Source organism: Emydura macquarii, unplaced genomic scaffold (assembly GCF_026122565.2).
Source record: "Emydura macquarii macquarii isolate MOO-44397 ecotype Brisbane River unplaced genomic scaffold, CSIRO-AGI_Emac_v2 contig_3603, whole genome shotgun sequence".
NCBI lineage: Eukaryota > Metazoa > Chordata > Testudines > Chelidae > Emydura > Emydura macquarii.
This window is the reverse complement of record NW_027133740.1, coordinates 7,955,412-7,973,735: the sequence shown is the minus strand read 5'-3', so window position 1 is coordinate 7,973,735 and position 18,324 is coordinate 7,955,412. Positions and strand designations below refer to the sequence as shown.

The 18,324-nt window shown below is 42.2% G+C and overlaps 1 protein-coding gene across 1 annotated transcript in view; it reads right to left on the bottom strand.

Annotated features, from left to right (window-relative positions):
• Positions 1 to 13,029: 13,029 nt before the first annotated feature.
• Positions 13,030 to 18,324, bottom strand: part of SLC7A14 (solute carrier family 7 member 14) — a 38,458-nt gene continuing 33,163 nt past the window's right edge. The window contains exon 7 of the mRNA XM_067536444.1: positions 13,030 to 13,361. Coding sequence (XP_067392545.1) covers positions 13,039 to 13,361 — 323 coding nt within the window. The 3' untranslated portion in view covers positions 13,030 to 13,038. The remainder of the gene's footprint in view (positions 13,362 to 18,324) is intronic.

Sequence of the window (18,324 nt, the reverse complement as noted above, 5' to 3'; positions counted from 1 at the left end):
AAGTGTCATTTCTGCTTTGGGCTTCAATTCAGCTGAAGGCTTCAATCTTTCTGAACTGCTCAAATGCAATAATTCCAGGATAGTCCCAGACCCAAAAATTTAATCGGTTGCTGTACATAAAAGCAGGTCACTATTTATTTTCACAGATCCTGCCTCATGGAACTTTACCTTTCTTTTTATCTTTATGTTCATCTGCAGTGAGAGGGAGAAGCTTAGGCTTTTAACTTCCGTTGCAATTTAGAGCTGTTACAGGGATGATTTCAATTAAAAGATGTTTCTTCCTTGGTGAATGCTAGGTTTGTTTTGGAACATCTGGAGTTTAAATCCAGAATGTTTGTTTGACTAATTGTGGAGATGGAACAAAACTCTAGATCTGGATTTGGATTCTGAATTCCTCACCTGCAGAGTTTTGAACTGTCTGGATCCACATTTCTGGGTGTGGTTATTTCCAGTAGGACTGTGTAAAAATTTCATACTCAAAACACAGACCTTCTTGTTTGCTTTCAGGTTTTATTACAAAGACAGAAATTTCAGGTCATATTCACCAGCTGCACAAACCTTTCAAGGCGAGCCTGCAGTTTTAGAGTGAAGGGAGAATTGAAAAGGGAGGAGTTGGGCCACGTTTCAAGTGTTGATGGTCAATTTATGGGTTGGCCTGGAAAGCATGAAACACTCTGCTGCCTCAGCTGAGTTTGACTTTGAGAATTGGGTTAATTCAAACACCGGAGTATGTAAATTCAGTTCCTCTGGTGGAAGTGGTAGCATACAATAGATGTACCTAGTTACTGAATCAACAGGCACCAGCATGGAAAGAGAGGATCATGCAAAGCAGAACCACTGTCCTCCCTCCAGCTCTCTGAGAGGCACACTCCAGTCATTGCAAAGGGCTGTTTCTACATTTTCTTGGCTTACAGGTTGATGGTGTTTGGTCCCAAATCAAATCCAGAGAAGACCCCAGTGAGACAGTTCTGAGGCAGGAATAAAGCTTACTACGGGGAAGAAACAGAAATAGTTAAAGTAAAAAATGTGAATCTGTGTAAACTCCAGTGTCCTGCCACACGGGTGGCAGGATATTAGTGTTGGCTGAGGTGAAGGGGGAACCATATTGGAGGAGCCATAAAGAACAAAGGATCAGAGCACAAATATCTGTTTTCACACATCCATAGCCTCTGCCCTGGTGGGATCTCCAGCTCCTACACAGAAACATGCTCAATTTTTTTACTCTTATTTGCTGACCTGACACCTCAAAATAGAGTCAAATATAATTTTCCTGGGTGGAAGAGCTCCATATTGTGTGTAATAGTGGCTCTAAGAGCTAGGTAGTAGTGGTTATTCACTTGGTTGAGGCTGCCTTGACCACACAAGTGTAATGATTCTTATTGCGGCTGGGAGGTCAAAGAGGTAGTCTGAAATACAGAGCAAGAATCTCTCCCTGCTGAGCGCAAAACTCCACACCAGGGTTTCTCTGAGACTGTGCCAGATGCAAACCATTATCCATTAGAGTATGTCTCCGGGCCGGGTAGACAGACTCACTAGTAGGGCTTGAGTTAGCACTAAAAATAGCAGTGTGGACGCTATGGCTTGGGCTGGAGCTCAGGCTTTCAAGCCTAGGGGGCGGTGGGATTGAAAGCCTGAACTGCAACTTCCATACTGCTACTTTTAGTGCTTTAGATTGAGCCCAGCAGGTGTGAGTCTGTGTACCCAGGCTGGGAGGCTTGTTCTGAGCTGTAGTGTTAGAGATGACAAACCCAAGTGGGGGAGCGTGTACTAAAAAGACCAGACACGCAGTTATCAGTCTAGAAAGTGGATGCAAGGACCAGTGGAGATAAATCTTTCCAATTCTCAGTAGATGGTACCCCATGGGTGGAGGGGCATCTGAACCCACAAGTTCTGAACCTGTGGGTCATGACCAGAAGGGGGCAGTATGAGCAGGTTTCAGCAGTTGCAACCAGCTTCCCTTTCCTTACGGCTAGATGGGAGGGTGAAACATTTTTTCTGTTGTAACATGGGGTTGCAGAATGGAAAAAGATTGAGAACCAGCAACCCTTTGGGCCTTTTACCCCCACCTCTTATTAATACAACAGCCCATGCCCCAAGTATCTTGACAAGGCCTTTATCTGAGCTTGGCACTGTGGATCTGCTGATAGCACATGGATTTAAATGGAGGCAGAATGGAAAGAGACAGACTCAATGAGCAAAGAGCAAGCCACTCAGGGAGTGGTGTGTTTTTCTTGCAAACAACATCCCGGCAAGGCCTTTTGTGTATCCTCTCTCATCCTGCATGCTCCCAAGTGTGAAGAAGGAGGAGTGGGAAGGGGTGGCATCCACAACTGCCACTCTGAATTTATCGGGCTGAGTCAGTGCTGGGTACAGTTTGTCTTGGTTTTTGGAGTGGGGGTGGTGGTAAAAGAACCAGTCTAAGAGGCAGAATATGACACTGACTGTTTGATACTTAAAACTTTAATAGTTAAACTGCTGTCATTTTCTTAGGTTTTTATTGTGTAAACTAATAACCATTTTCCACAACAATGCAAGTAATACCCAAATCATCCCATTTAAATGTTTCTTCTACAAACGAAATTTTGGAGCACTTAAGGCAAGATTCATCTATATTTAACTTCAATTTAGCATTGAAAAAATATCAGATCGTCAGCTATTGATCAGTTTAACAAAATTTATATGGGAAATTATTTTTTTCCTGTCCTTTTTTTTGGTGTAGTCTTTCATTTAAAAGCTTTACATTATTATGGAAATTTATAAGAAGACACAGTTTTCTCTGGATTCCTTTATAAATTCATTTTTTAAATGTAAAGGCACACAATAAAGCTTTATGCATTTATTAAAATATACACATTTTGGTAAATTTAGATTTCTTTTCTTAGTATCTTGATAAGTCAATATATATATACATATATATATATATTAGTATCAACAACACAATGATTTGAAAATAAAAAATCACTCCATAACACATCTGCATGTTTTTTTCTTTCGTCATGACACACCACAAGTTCCCATTGTACAGTGCACCAATGGGGTTTTGGAAACCACAAATAAAATAAAATAATATAACAAACTTGTTAACAAATACATCAATTCATACCAGAACTGCAGAGAATTGTTACACCAGAAAATACCATCTGCATAAAAGCAAGTTATACATCATAAAGACCAAACAAAATGAAAAAAAGTAAATACCATTTACAAGCTGAATTTATAACATCTGATGTCAGTTAGTGTGTGATTTATTTTTTGCAGTGAGGATGCTAGAATGCTGGGTCTTGTAATCAAATTGCAGTGACAGTTGCAGGGGGACTCTCATCTGAAGTTGGCCAAAAAGAGTGAAAGTATTTATGCTTCATCAGTATAATATTCAGGTTCCTTTGAAAGGGCGGGATTTATGATCTTCAGGATGTAGTCACCACTAGTGCAGAAGGAATAAAGTGTGTGACTTCCATTAGTGTTTATCGGAATTATATGGTACATAAAGACTTACATTTTCCAAAAGTGTCCATTAAATTTGAATGCCCCCGTTTCTGCAGGTGCAGTTTGAGGCATTAAACATGGAATTATGGAAGTGCTGAACACACCCATCTCCCACTGATTTCACTTGGTATAGGATGTGCTCAGCACCCCTGAAAATTAGGACCTTTAAGTATCTCAAATTAACCACCCAAAAATGGAGGCCCCCAGAGTTAGTGGAGACTTCAGAAAATTTTGGCCTTGATTGCTTTTCTCCCTGCACATCAAATAGATTCTGATACTAGGGGAAATGTGGCTGACCTGCAACCAGAGCTGGACCTGAACCACACCTTTCAGGGGTTCTCAACTTCCTCCAAATTCAGGGTAGCTGGATCGAGGGTTTGGACGCGGCTCATCTCTGCTGCAGATAGGTCTTTTCCACACTTGCTTATACCCCTGTCTATTGGTAGTTTTAATGATGTTTGAATAAGGGGAAAATGTTATAAACCACAGGCTAGTATCTAGGCTGCTTTTGTCTTGACATTGGACTAGACTAATTGTTTCTTAATCTACTTTTAGGAGGTTGGGAGGGGGGGAAGTATTGTCTTATGCGTTCCTACATATAAATACTGCTTCGTTATCTCCAAAGTCCATACTATAGCACAAACTTTCCTCCTGCAAGAACTCTTCTTTTCTTTTTAGGTGAGAGTAGAGTGGATGATTCTCTCTAACGGCTCATGCCATCACACAGGGGATTATGAACAAAATATTCAGAATTTACTGAAATCCACAAACCTGCCTGGAAAAAGAAGGTCTGGATGGATACAGAAGTGCTAGAGAAAAGCATAGGGATATTAATAGCCACAGGGCCATATCCAGCAATGCCCATCTACTTCAATGGGCTCGGGATCAGGCCCACAGTCAGTTACACGGTATCATTCGTGATCGCATGATGCCAGGTACTGTTTCTGGTGACTACTCTGGCATAGCTATTTAGGCTGCTAGGAATAGAGGCCTTGATTCAGCAAGGAACTTTGGCATGTGTTTATGGCTAAGCACATGCTTAAGTACCTTGCAGAACTAGGGCTACAATGATTATTTTAAAATATTATCTAGTACAGGAGCTGGTAAGAAGATAAGGCATAGTCTTTCTCCCTGAAAACGTTGGGCCAAACTTGCTTAGATGCCAGCTAGCTGTCTTAGAAATATCTAACACATCTTTCACCATGATAGCTAAGCCCCAGATTTCAGAGAGAGATGATCTTTTTAGGAGGTACTCCGCACCATTCAGGATCAGGCCCACAGAGAGGAATACGGATTCTCAGTGGGTGGGAGCCCAGGATTCCTTCCTGTAATATACGTTTAGATATAAAATGTGGGTACTAAATGAAGATTTATGTGGCCATATTTTCAAAGGAACCTCAAACTGCACCTGCAACATGTACCATCCACGCCGCCATGCATCTGAGCCGCATTTGCAAATACAAACCCTGATTAGCTGCTCATGCCATAGGCACCAACAATGGCACATGCAAGTTGCGTGCATGCAAAAATATGTATATGGAAATTCTGGCTCTGATCTTGTGATCCTTATTAAGGCAAAACTCCCATTGGGATGTCTGTCTATGTAAGGGCTATTCTTTGTGGGTGCTCAGTAAGAACCCTTTGAAAACAGTCAGATTTTCTTTCGGACAGGGAGAGAACATTTGTGGAAGATCAAACAAACCCAAATATATTAAGTTAATGAGGTAAATAGTTGAATAAAAATGTAAATGTATATTAAGGATGTGATTTTTGTTGATACTTCAGTTTTTAAAATACACCCAACCAGTATATAGTCTGAGGCTGTTTTTATCATAGTATAACATAGTGACATGTATAAATCCCACAAGCTTTGCTCTATCTTATATTCAATTCAGAAACCCTAGATGAAGATATAGCCGTATATCATTTAAGAAAAGTATAGTCTCTCTCTCTCTCTCTCTCTCTCTCAGACTGTATACTATATTTGTGTGTGTACAGATGCACACAATAACTTCAACAGAATCTTAAGACCATGGTAAAAAACCAAGTAAAAGCTAGGAGATTCACATCCTACAGTCCTTCCTCCCAGATCTAAATATCAAGGTGCTCACGTCTAGTTAAGTTCATGGTGGGACTAGATCCACTCTCCGACATAGCTTTTCAACTTCTGTTAAAGTCAACAGGTATCTATGGGTAAAACTGGACCACTTTGAGTTGCCTCAACAGATGAAACATACACAGAACATTCCATCCTTAATTGCCTTGCTTTTATTATTTCTCATAAATTGAAGGTTCTTTTACATTTTCTGTAAGAACACAGGTGTTTGTAAAATCAGTAAGAATCAAATACATCTTATTGGACCCAATCGTCTAATCATTAGTCACATGAATAATTCTCACTCACATAAGTAGTTCTGTTGACACTGAAGGGCAAGACGCTGATTGCAGCTACACCAGTATATAACTCTCCTGACAGGAATTCTGGAGTTATTCTGGATATTTACTGGTGTAACTGAAAGCAAAATTTGCCCTCCCTCCGCTCTCCCAGGGGCTATTCACATGAGTGAAGATTGCAGGATTGATCCCCTTGGTTTCATTGAGGAAGCTGTTGTGAATGAATGTGTATGCGTTTATTATGCACTTTGAGTGCACTTTGAGTGCATGTACCTCAAATCCATCAGCGTTTTTATATGAAAATTCTTACTGGGCATATACAGCAACCACTCACTTTTAATTCCATAGGTAAATTTATTACGGGATAAAGCACTGAAGTGAGCCTGGCATAGTATAAGCAAGTGCTCTGCAGCCTGCACATAGATCTGCCTTTGAGCCTCAATGCTGCTGTACAACCCCCTGCCTTGGCATTCTAGCTCTGGGACCCTCTCTCCTGCACTTTGCTAGTTGGACTGTGCACTGATGCTGAACAGATACCACAATATTCACTTTCATTTGTGACCTACCCCAGGATTTTAACCTAGGTCTCAGGAGGTTAAAGGCTAAAACATAAAAATGGCCATACTGGGTCAGACCAATGTTCCATCTAGCCCAGTATCCTGTCTTCCGACAGTGGCCAATGCCAGATGCTTCAGAGGGAATGAACATAACAGGGCAATTATCCAGTGATCCGTCCCCTGTCAGCCAGTCCCAGCATCTGGCAGTCAGAGATTTAGGGACACCCAGAGCATGGGGTTGCATCCCTGACCATCTTGGCTAATAGCCATTGATGGACTTATCCTCCATGACCCCAGTTATAGTTTTGGCCTTCACAATATCCTCTAGCAATGAGTTCTACAGGCTGACTGTGTAAAGACTAGTGCGTAAATCCATTGCACAACTTCAACTTTCTGATATACACACACTCCCTCTCCCCCCACAACTATGATTTAAACAACATCTCCACCACGGCAGTGTAGTTATTCAAAGGCACAACATTATGGCAGGAGCCTAATAATCTGTAGCAACTTTCAGCTGTTCCACCAAGTCACTCACCTGGTAGTTGAAATTGGCAAGTCGCTGGTAAGAGCCTGCTGTATTGGAAAATCTGACTTTGCATTCATTTTTAAAGGCCTCTCCAAACTGGTAGGTGAAAAGTTTTAAAATGAGTAAAATTTTTGGAAAGCTCAGTTAGTTCTGCAAGTTAGTTTTGCTCCCAGATTTTTCTTTTGCTAAAAAGTAGCAAAGCAACTAAAAGAAAAGAAAAATTGCTGTTGTGCCCTAGCGACACCGGTCAGAGACATTTCATGACCAATTACTGAAATAGGGGATTAACTCAGAAGCTGTAACATTCAGATCCAAATTCCCCCTGAAGTTGAAACTCTTTGGACAGTGATGGAATTTGGTTGAAGTCCATCTCTGACAGAAGGTTTCATAGTGCTATTAGACTCAGGTAGGCAATTGTAACATCACCAATTTATACAAAAATTGGGGCTCTCTTTGGGCATCTAACGTTAGAATTTGGCCTTTCAGATAAATTCCTTGCCCCGGTTACCTTTTTTAGTGAGCTCTTTTCACTTACTAATTACAGCTGAGTGAATCTTTGATTTTGTTCAGTTTGGTGGCCAAACTGAAACATTTGGAAAAAAAAAATTAGTTTTCAGTATAGTTCAATTTAGCTCATTTAGTTTTCAGGGTTTTTTTGTTTTGGTTTTTTTAAATCTCTTTTGCTGTTTTTGTTTTTTAAATAAATCTAGCTAAAGTTCTAAATGAAATATTGTTTTAAAATGGAAACTTCAAACGTCATTTTGAAAATGTTGAAACAAAATGTTTTAACAAAAAAAAAAATCCATTTTTGGCCAAAATTATTCACCTAGTTCAGCCCAAATCTGTGAATAAATTTGGTTGATCCGAAGTTGCATTTTTCAGTGAATAAACGATTTGCTTGAAAAATTTTACCCAGCTCTACTCCCTACCTCTATTACTGTTTGATCAGCCACTTACAACTCATGGACTAAACCCTGAGGACCTTCCTCAGTTCTCATTTAGTTTTACGCCAAAAAACCTCCCACTGACATCAGTGTTTTTTCTGTGTGTAAACCAAGGGACACAACCTCCCTTCCCCTCTCTCTGACCTTATGGAAGCCAGCGGGTGTTCTGCAGGGTTCCAGCTCCACAGAGTTTATTATTATTGTATATAAATTGTTTGTATAGCACTCTGAGCATATTGGCTGAGAGTCATGTTATAAATAAATGTGTTATTGTTTATGGAGAATACTAGTGTTATTTAATTTCTTGTGCCGCCATCAAGAAAGGATCTATTCCTCTTTGCAGTTTCTTGCAATGTGTCTAAGTTTTTTAATGTGACTGCCAGTGGCATTCCAAGATGCTCCATTTGAATTTCAGCTTAGATGTACGCGGATGTTAGAAAATCATAATAACGACTACAATCTGTTTCCATCTTGGCTTTCATCACAGCGGTGAAGCAGATATAATTATTGCAGTTTAACCTGGAGGAGTGAAATGCTCCATAAGAGAAAAATTCAAGGAGGACAAGTGTGACTAATTAGTTGTCCAAGGTCAGTCAGGAATGGATTTAATATTTGTGCCACACAGTTGCTGAACAAGAACTTTTGTGATCTGTGCTGCATGGAGACTGTGCTTTCTTATGACATGGCATGGAAGCTGTCATCTACTTTTGTGCCGGTAGCTGAGACAAGTGGTGTAAATCTATCTCCAAGGTTTGCTGAGTGATCAGAGCAATTCCTCAGCCTCTGTCTAGGACTCCATTTTCCTTGACAGGTAGAGGGGCTTGTTTTAGTGTCCAGATTTTACAGTGTTCCTTTTTTCCTTTATGTGTAATTTTTGGGAGAGGGAAGGGAGAAAAAATATTCTAATTAGACCCTTCCTCTGGCTTTCTATGTTGTCCATCTTTTCCAGCTGCAAGCTCTCTGGGGCAGGGACTGTGTCTCATTCAGTGTTGAGCATAGCTGGTCTTTAACAAATCAATGATACTAGCCAGCAAGAAAAGGGTAAAGAAGATTATTTATAATCCTATAATAAGTAGAAAGAACCTTCACATCTGCATATGTACTTAGATGGTAAGCTATTTAGGGTAGGGATTTTTTTTCTGTTTGTACAGTGCCTAGCACAATAGAGTCCTGCTCTGTGACTGGAGCCCCTAGATTCTACTGCAATACTACTAATAAATAATAATGCAAAGGTTACTAATACAGGCCCAGATCCTAGATACTTCTCACTCCTGCAAAGGAGATCTGCCCTGGTTTAAATCTGGGAGATCAGGCATGAGTAACAACTGATTCATGTCTTGGAGCTCTGGAGGCACCGACCCCCCCCAAATGAGTGCCACCCCTTACCCCCCACTGGTCACTTGTAGACCCTGCTGCAGCTCTGGGTCAGCACCAATTAAGTGAGAGGAAGGCTGTCAGAACCCTCAAGCGCTACTGGGCGTGCAGACGAAGGCTTCTGTGCTGCCTCTTGCCCCCGACTTCCTGGAGGGTATGTTTTTTATTTGCTGCTGGGCACCCTTCTCTTCTGGAGATGTCAGCCATAACCTGTCAGTGGGTGGAGGTGGGGGGTGCTTAGTGCTCTCTGGCTGAACTCCTCAGCTGTTGGTCAGAGAGCAAGAGCCTGCTCCTTCTGCAAGGACATTGCCTCTTCCTAGCACTCTGACTGCCTCATATGGCAGGAGGGGGTGGAGTCACAGGCCTTGCCCCCTGGAGGAGAGGGTGGAACTGGGCACAGCTTTACCTTGATCCAGAGGGTGGTGTTCTGGGTGCATGGAGCCCAGCCAGGCCCCAGAGCTCTGGCCAGGCCCCACCCAGTCAGGATCTGGTGCAGTATATCTGTTGGGCATAAAATCACCACTACTAGAGGGCCTGCTCCTAAACTTCACGGACGTCCACAGAACTACTCATGTAAGTAAAGACTATTCACACATGTTTTGTAGGGTCAAGCCTTTACTTGTCTGAATTACTGTATCTCTAAAGCCCCAGCATTATTTACTCTCAGTCCATGTGAGTGAAAGTTTGCTTAATGTACCATGTTAATGCAGCACGAATGTCTCCCGGTTCAAATGGCAAAGTGACAGGAGTTAAAATTCACCTGAACATGCACCATGAAGTCTGACTTTGCTAAGCATGGTAGCGAATGGCTCGGGAAACCGTGGTCCTGATTCTACTTTTGATTACACCAATGTACATCTAGAGCAATGCTAATGGGGTCAGTGGAGTTTGCTGTATTACCCTGGTGCAGCTCAGGGGGCAGAAATTAGCCCTGTAGCTTTCAGCCGCTAAGAAAGTAGTCATTCTCATGTATTTGATATGATTTCTGTTAATTAAAAATAGGTTTTGGATAAAACTACATTTTTTTCATGTATTGTACTAATTTAAAACCAGATCTGCTATACGGGCTATTGAACTAGGAATAGTTCTGCATGGAAGCTGCTAATCGATAATTTACACTAGGAGTGCAACCCCATGCTTTGAGTATACAGAAGCTGGGAGTGTATGACAGAGGCTGGATCACCTGATGATTGCCTGTTCTGTTCATTCCCTCTGAAGCACCTGACATTGTCCACAGTCAGAAGACACCATACTGGTCTAGATGGACCATTGGTTTGATCCAGTATGGCCGTTCTTATGTAAATACACAGCGTGACAAGAACCAAAGCAGATGTCTTTTAAAGGGAAGAGACAATAAAACATTTCACCTTGGCTCTGAAAGCTATTAGAATCCAAATGTAACAAAAAGAGGATATTAGTCCTATATGGTATGGGTGCGAGCGGCGTCAGAGACAAATGGGTGAAATCCTAGCTCCACTGAAGTCGATGGCAATGCTCCCATTGACTTCAATGGGGCCAGGATTTTCACCCCCTCTCTTTACCTCTGCATTTCAAAACTCAAAGTCAGCCAGGATGCTCCAGTTGACAGTTTTGTAATTCAGCGGGCTGGTGGGAGAATGTTCTCAGAATGTTCCTCAAGCCTGGAAAGTCCCCCTCTGCTGGTCTGGTAGAACCTGAGTTTGCTGGCTATGAGATCAGGCTGCAAGGCCTGCTACACACCTGGCTTGGATTTTCAAACCTGCCTAAGGGACTGCGACACATCACTCATTAAATTCAATATGAATTGTGCGTCTAAATCCCCTAGGCAGCTTTGAAAATCTCAGTCTCTGGCTTTGTCCTAGTGAGGTGAGCTCCAGTTTGGGCGAGTAACGGTTAACACTTTAAGGTTTAATGAGATTGCGTATGCTGTGTATGTGCCCAGTAGTGCTGATAGGTGCCTTTAGTATACTGCAATTAAGTTACGAAATAAATAAAAACATGGATGGGAGAAAGTGACTCGGAAATGTTCAGTTTCTTTGTCAGGCTACTTCCTACCAGAGTTTAGTTAACTATGTTTCTTTTATATATTGAAAGGAAAAGACACAACAGGCCAAAGTCATCCCTGGCATAACTCTACTGAGTTCAGTGGAGCTGCACCCGAGGTGAGTTTGGCCCAGCATGCTTCTGATTTGGTGTGAGGAGGCTGTATTATTCCTATTGGGTCTGATCCTGCAGTCCTCACTCAGGCAAAGCTCCTATTCATGTCGCTAGGAGTTTTGCTTAGGTGAGAACAGCAGGATTGGGCCAGTTCTCTACTAGTAGCCAATGGATTAACTATCAATAAACATTCAGCTCCTAAGAACCCCTGACTTGTGTTACATGAACTCCCATCTCCCTTTGCCTGTTCCATTTGGTTTCAAGGTGGGGCAGGATACTCTGGAATTTCATTAACTACAGTAGCTAGCTGCACGTCAGTATTTTTCATAGTAGCACCCAATAGTTCAGTGGTTAAATATCTAAAAAACATATACACGGTAAGGATCCTTAATACAAAGTATAGTTTATGGTGAGGAATGAGATTTCAGTGGCCCAGTTATTGACAGTTGCCACAAATATTGTCCAGTGATATTATGTTCATGATATCTAATGTCAATGATCGGTGTGACATGAAGTAACAAAAGAAACTTCAGCGGAAGAACTGGAATCTGAATGACAATCTGGACTGTGCCCAGTGGGAACTATTATGGATTAATGAATCAGTAGAAGACATATGATAGAAATGGAATCCAAATCTTGCTACCTATGGTGCCAAGAGAAATGGAGTTTGATATTTACAGAGCATTCACACAGGGATGAATTAAGCCTAGATGAGGAGTGATCTTCATCATGATTAAGGATGGGCCCCAAACACAAAGTTTAGATCCGATCTGAGAAATTCAGGCACGCTAGGTTCTGAAGTTTCAATTTGGTCTGTCCTAGAGCGTGGTGTAAACCGTGAAGATTGCATTTTAATCCCAAAGTTTGGGGTGGTTGGATTCAAGGGTTTTGGTTCAGGCCCATCCCTAGCCATGAGGTTTGCAGTGAGTGCCATGGTGCTGAAATGGAAGATGCAAATGTTGCTCTGTGGGGCCAAGATCCCTGGATCCACCTTTAATCTACTCCTGAGATTCCCTTGGGAAATGTTTTACTGTCTCAGTCTGGTTACACCCATCTAGCAAAGGTTTTCTTTCTGTAAACTCAAGGAAAACATATGCTTGCTAAGAAAGTGCCAAATATGTTGCTTCACACCAGTATGGTCATGGGGTAAATATTCTTTATGGAAAGCACAGAGAATATGTCTCATGCCCTCACCAATTCTGCTGGTCATGTAACTCTGCTCCCGTGAAACCTGCCCTATTTGGCACAGCTCTCATTTAAATTGCATTCAGTGCTGCCAAAAGAAGTCAATATAATGCTTAATAGACATAGAAAGGATCTGCCAGACAACATCCAAGTGATGGCCCTCTTGGTAAGATTTACCAAAATCGGCCATGCTGGTGGACTTGCAATGGGTCACGTGCTTGTTTTGTTCAATGGGACAACCTCAGAATTCAGGATAAACTTTTTAGAGAACTATCCTGAAGAGTAAAAAAGTGAGTGAGTAAGTGACGTGATTCTGGGCACTGAAATTTTAGGAAGGGTGGAATTTAAAATGAGAGCCAAAGAAGCCTTCACATTCTAGCCCAAGGGTTAGGTGAGTGAGAAAATAGCATTGGTGGTTTTGTTTGTGTTATGCTTACTCTGGTGAGTAGTCTAGCTCATCGTTTGCAATCAGGGCCTCCGAGTTTTGTCTGTGTTTGCCTTTGCTTTTCGATTTGCTACTTGTCCGACTGCTTTCCTTTGCCGCCGACATCTGCTGGTAAGAGAAACCTTTGTCTTCTGAAGACTCCCAGTCCTGGTAGTTGTCGCTCTCATTAGCATAGGAAAAGCCTTCTTCGACTGAGAATGGGTCAACATCCACATCATAGCGCTGGTATGTGCTCTGATGAAGGACCTCTTCCCGGGCGCTGATCTCAAGAGTGCTGTTCCACATGCCATAGCCAAAATAAATGAGCAAGCCTGTAGGGAGTGGGGAAACATGGAGGGGTACAACCGTTAACTCTCTGAGAAAGGAAACACGTTGGAATAAACAAATGGTGTGTACTAGTTAGTCAAAGTTTAAACAGTTGCACACATATGATCTGATAAAATGGATACCGTGATGGTACTGCACAGCTGTTAATCCCTCTATTAGCTATATGAAATACATATTTTTTAGAGTGGCAGATGGAAAAGAACAAAAATAGCGTATAGTTGTAAAGACACAATCATTGGAGTTAGGCACAATTGCTCCTCATTGGGATATATGGGTCACATATTTGGGCCAGATCCCCACATGGTCTAGTTCCAGTGAAGTGATTGAAGTCAATGGAATTACTCTGATTTGCACCAGCTGAGGATCTGGTCTATGTAATATCAGGCCCCCAAAATCATGAGATTTTAAAATAATACAGTTTGGATTCTTTTCATTTGCTTTCTGGTTTTTGAACCTTTAGGGTTCATGTTTTCAAGCTTCTCTCTGCAAACACAAGGGCTAGAACTATACTTATTGTTTTAAATGCAAGGTGAAATTCTCACATAAACACCTGACTCCGGATCTGGGATTTGAAGAAAAACATCAAATATCATGAGATTCACGGTAAAATCCCCAAACTGCATTTTCATACCTTTAGCCTCTCCAGCTACCCTTTCTCTTCAGTCTATTTGGTGTTCCCTGCATTTCCACTCTCTCTCACATATTCTCTCTGACATCCCCACACTCTCTCACACGTTCATTGCATAGAGCCAATGTGCTTCAGTCTTAAGGTTAAATATGTTTGATGCTAAGATGATACAGAAATCCTGCCCTCCTCTTGCTGTTAGGAGTTTCTTTTCAAGTTTATCTTTCTCACACTCTTCTCATGTGATACAGTACTACACAATCTCTCCTTCCCATCCACCATGGAATGATTTTTCCAGAAGCCAAGGTACATAGAGATTTAAGAACCTAATTGATAATGGATTCAAGAATCACCCTACTGCAGATGTGTTCCTATAGGAATTTCATCTGCTTCAGTCTCTCTCAGCTCTGGCAGTGATCGACATCATCATGTGAGATAACAGACAGTTCACACACCATGACTGCAAGTCTCACACAACAGCAAAGGTAAAATAAGCTACCCACTTCGGCCCTTTAACATGGAAGCTGCAGGGGAAATAATTAAATTTAAGAGACGCTGCCTTTGTTTAGTAGTTGCTTGTGGCTGGTAACTGAACGGATGCCATGCAAACCACAGGGGAAAGTTAATTAAATCTAGCAGACTTTGTTGCTGTTTTGAAGTCACCTTGATTAAAGCTGCAGGAGGAAGTCATTATATTTGACTGGAGCCACAGCTTCTCAAGTGTCAATGTACAATGTATGCCTATTTCTCCTATGAGCCAACAAACATTTAAGTGTGCGACCTCCAGTCTCAAGATCAGGTTCCTCCACGATGGACTTCTCATGCTCCAGGGCATGAACTGCCTGCAGGGGTCAGGAATAAATTATCTCCTATGAACAACTGAATATGATCACAGACCTTCTGAGGCAATCAGGTGTTGGCCACTGCCAGAAGAAGAGTACAGTACAGTAGAGGACACTATTGCCAATGCTAAGTGTTCAAAAACAAGGAGTCAGGTACACACACAAACACACACATGCACACAAATAATCATGAGATTGACAAACCACTAGATTTAAAAAGTAATAATTTGGGTGTTCTTTTTATTTGCCTTTTACCTTTTAATTTTTGAATCTTTAAGGATCATAGTTTCAAGCTTTTCTCTGCAACTCTGAGGCTAGAATCACAAGTCTTGTGATATTTGGTGTTTTTCTTAAAGTCCCAGCTCCTGGAGTCAGGTGATTATATGAAATGCTCAGCTTTTATTTAAAAAACAAAAAAGTTTCTAGCCACCATGACTGTGAAAGGAAGCTTGAAAATGTGACCCCTAGCTCCAACACCACAAGGCGACTAAAAAGAGCTCAGAATATATTATTTTTCTTAAATCTCATGATTTTTAAGCCAATCTCATAATTTTAATGATTTTTGAATGTTTGGTGTTGGCAATACTGAAAATACTGAAAACTCCTCTGAGTCCTGCTTGCATAAGCTCAAAATGTATCTGTTTTTACTAAAATGCTCAGGCTTTCTAAAATGCTAAGGCTTTCATTTCATTTTATTCATTCATTTCATTTTACCAAAATGCTAAGGCTTTCTATTCCTGCCATTGAATTCCTCATCCCTAGAACTCTGCACGGATACAAAAATGTGGATCCGCATCCAATCTGCATCCATCAGAATCAATTTACACCTGACCCGCCATCTGCTGTCTCTCTCTTCTATGGAATCTGCCCCTGCATGCACCCGCAGCTCTGGGTCCCCCAATCAGCTGACTGGAGGCCTGCTCCGCTGCAGCTGCTGCCATGGATCAGCTGTTTGGGTGGCCCGTGGGGGTGAGGAGGTGTCGAACTGCTGATGGGCAGTCAGCCCCTGGGGCTCCCGCTGAACAGCTGATGGGCAGCCAGCTCCCACCCCTGGATCTCAAAGGTGGGGAAGCAGCCTCAAAGCCTATAAGCTGGACAACTGCTTCCCTGCCTTTGAAAGCCGCATCTGATCCACCATCCGCAAAAAATGGTCCATGGATATCTGCATCCACGAATGCAGATAGCCGCAGATATAAAGCAGATAGCTGTGGATTTGCTGGGCTCTACTCATCCCCAGTCAGCCTGGAGTATTAAAAAATGGATGAGCCAGGGTCCTAGAAATCCCCTGACATGGCTGGAAATGATGGATCTTGCACCGCCAGATGGTCTGTCTGCTCATAGAAATTTAATGAAGCTGCAGTTGTGAGCCCGGGGAAGTGCTAGTCTGCACTCAGTCCAATTAAATCCTAAAAATATATCTTGTGCAGCTCTTTTGTGACGGCCTCTGCTTAATTTACAGCTCAGCTGCATATGGCTGCTTTGAAATAAAAAAGCAAAACAAATTAAATTGTTTACCTCTATTTAGATTCTGGGTGAGTGCTGTGAGCTGTAGGATGTACTGCTCTATTTCTGGACTGCAACAATTACGCAAGTATGTCTGGTTGGGAAGTGGGGAGAGAGAGAGCGTGTCTTTGGGAGAGGACTGCTCGGCTCTCAGGACTCAAGTGAACCGCTGGAATTGTACGAAACTGAGCTCTTCTCCAAAGATTCTGGAGACTACAGCGAAAGAGGGATCGATCTCTCTGCACAATACACTCCAGATCCTTAGGAAAATGTCAAGGCTTTTGGGTTGTCACCTGCCCTGATTTCGGCTTTAAAGCTGAGGTTTTTTTGTTTTTTTAATAAACCAGAGCCCAGCTGGAATTCCCACCCAGAGGCTGATGGCATGAGTCAATGCTCCATTGGCTCTGCGGGGCCTGAGGAAGATGGCACATCCTCATTTGATGCCAGATGCATTGAGACAACTAACGTCATCCAGTGAAAGTGAATAAAAGCTCACATTGCAATTAGGACATAGAACACCCAGGCATTGTCGTGCTGGATAAGATCAATACGTCCATGTATCATTGGTCCATGTATCCCAGTGCTCTGCCTCCAACAGGGACCATAAGCAGATGCTTCAGAGGAAGGTGAAAAACACCATGTTACAGACAAATCATAGAATAACCTGCCCATCGGAGAAGTACTTTCCAAGCCCTAGGCAGTTACTGGCTGTGTTATGCCCTAAAGCATAAGGATTTATATCCCTTATTCTATCTTAATGTAAGGTAACTGTGGATGTTCTTGTTATTCATACCAGTGTCTCATTCTTTTTACATACTGTTAAGATCTTAGCCTCAATAACATCTTGTGGCAGTGAGTTCCACAGCTCAATTATACACTATGTAAAGCAAAACAAATAGTTCCTTTCCCAGTTTTAAATGTGTTGCCAATTATTTCATGCATGTGCCCTTGTTTTAGTGTTATGCAGGGGCAAATGGGAAGTGGCTAATGACTTTCTCTACAGCACTCATTAAACACTTCTATCATGTCACCTTTTATTTGTCTGCTTTCTAAACTGCAACGCTGCACATGGAGGTCACTCTGCTTCTCTAACCATTTCTGCTGCCCTTCTCTCTACCCCTCCTGTTTCTGTTATAAGCTTTTAGAAATGAGTTGACCGGCACTGAACACAGTATTTACCCAGATCAAGAGCTGAAGGTCTTGTCTTCACTGCAGAGGTAACTTGAGTAGTAAGTTGAATGTTACGCCTAACTCAAGCCCTGTCCACACACAAAACCCCTTAACTCGAGTGTAATGGTGCTTTGAGCTCTAGTTGGTTGGCCCATCAGTGGGTATAGGCTAAAACTTCTAACTGCTAAGCATGGATGCCGCTTAGCTCCATTTGAGTGCTGCTAGTCCTCCAATGCCTTCCAAAATGTTCTTCCCCAATTCACCAGGGAAGAATCATAGAGTGGCTCCTGCTTCCTGCAGAACCATGGGACTCTTAGTGCCATTCACAAGTGGCTGCAGCGTCAGTGGCGACACAACAGCTTGAGCCTTATTTTGCACTGTGGTTGTGCTCACGTGAGCCAGGCTAATCCAAGAGGAGCAACTCGAGCACAGATAATGCCTGTTAATTCTGCAGTGAAGACATACCCTAAATGGTGCAGTTAACAGGAAGTCTGGCCGGAGACAAGGAATGCTCAATCAACTCCGGATAGCCAGGAATGGGCAGAATATGCTATTGGTGAAGATCATTCTTTGGCTCGCTACTTAGATCTTTTGGAAAAATTGCATCGAAATCTGGAGTGATTCTTTAATTCAGCAGCTCTTGTGCTGACTATGGCCCTGATCCTGCAATCTGACCCACATGATCCCTTGTGCCTAGGGAGAGTCCCACTGAAATCAATAGGACTTGAAGGAGCACAGGCGCCCATCCACGTAGATCAGGGGCTATGACTACAAATGTTGGAAATGAGCCGTTACACTAAGAAACGC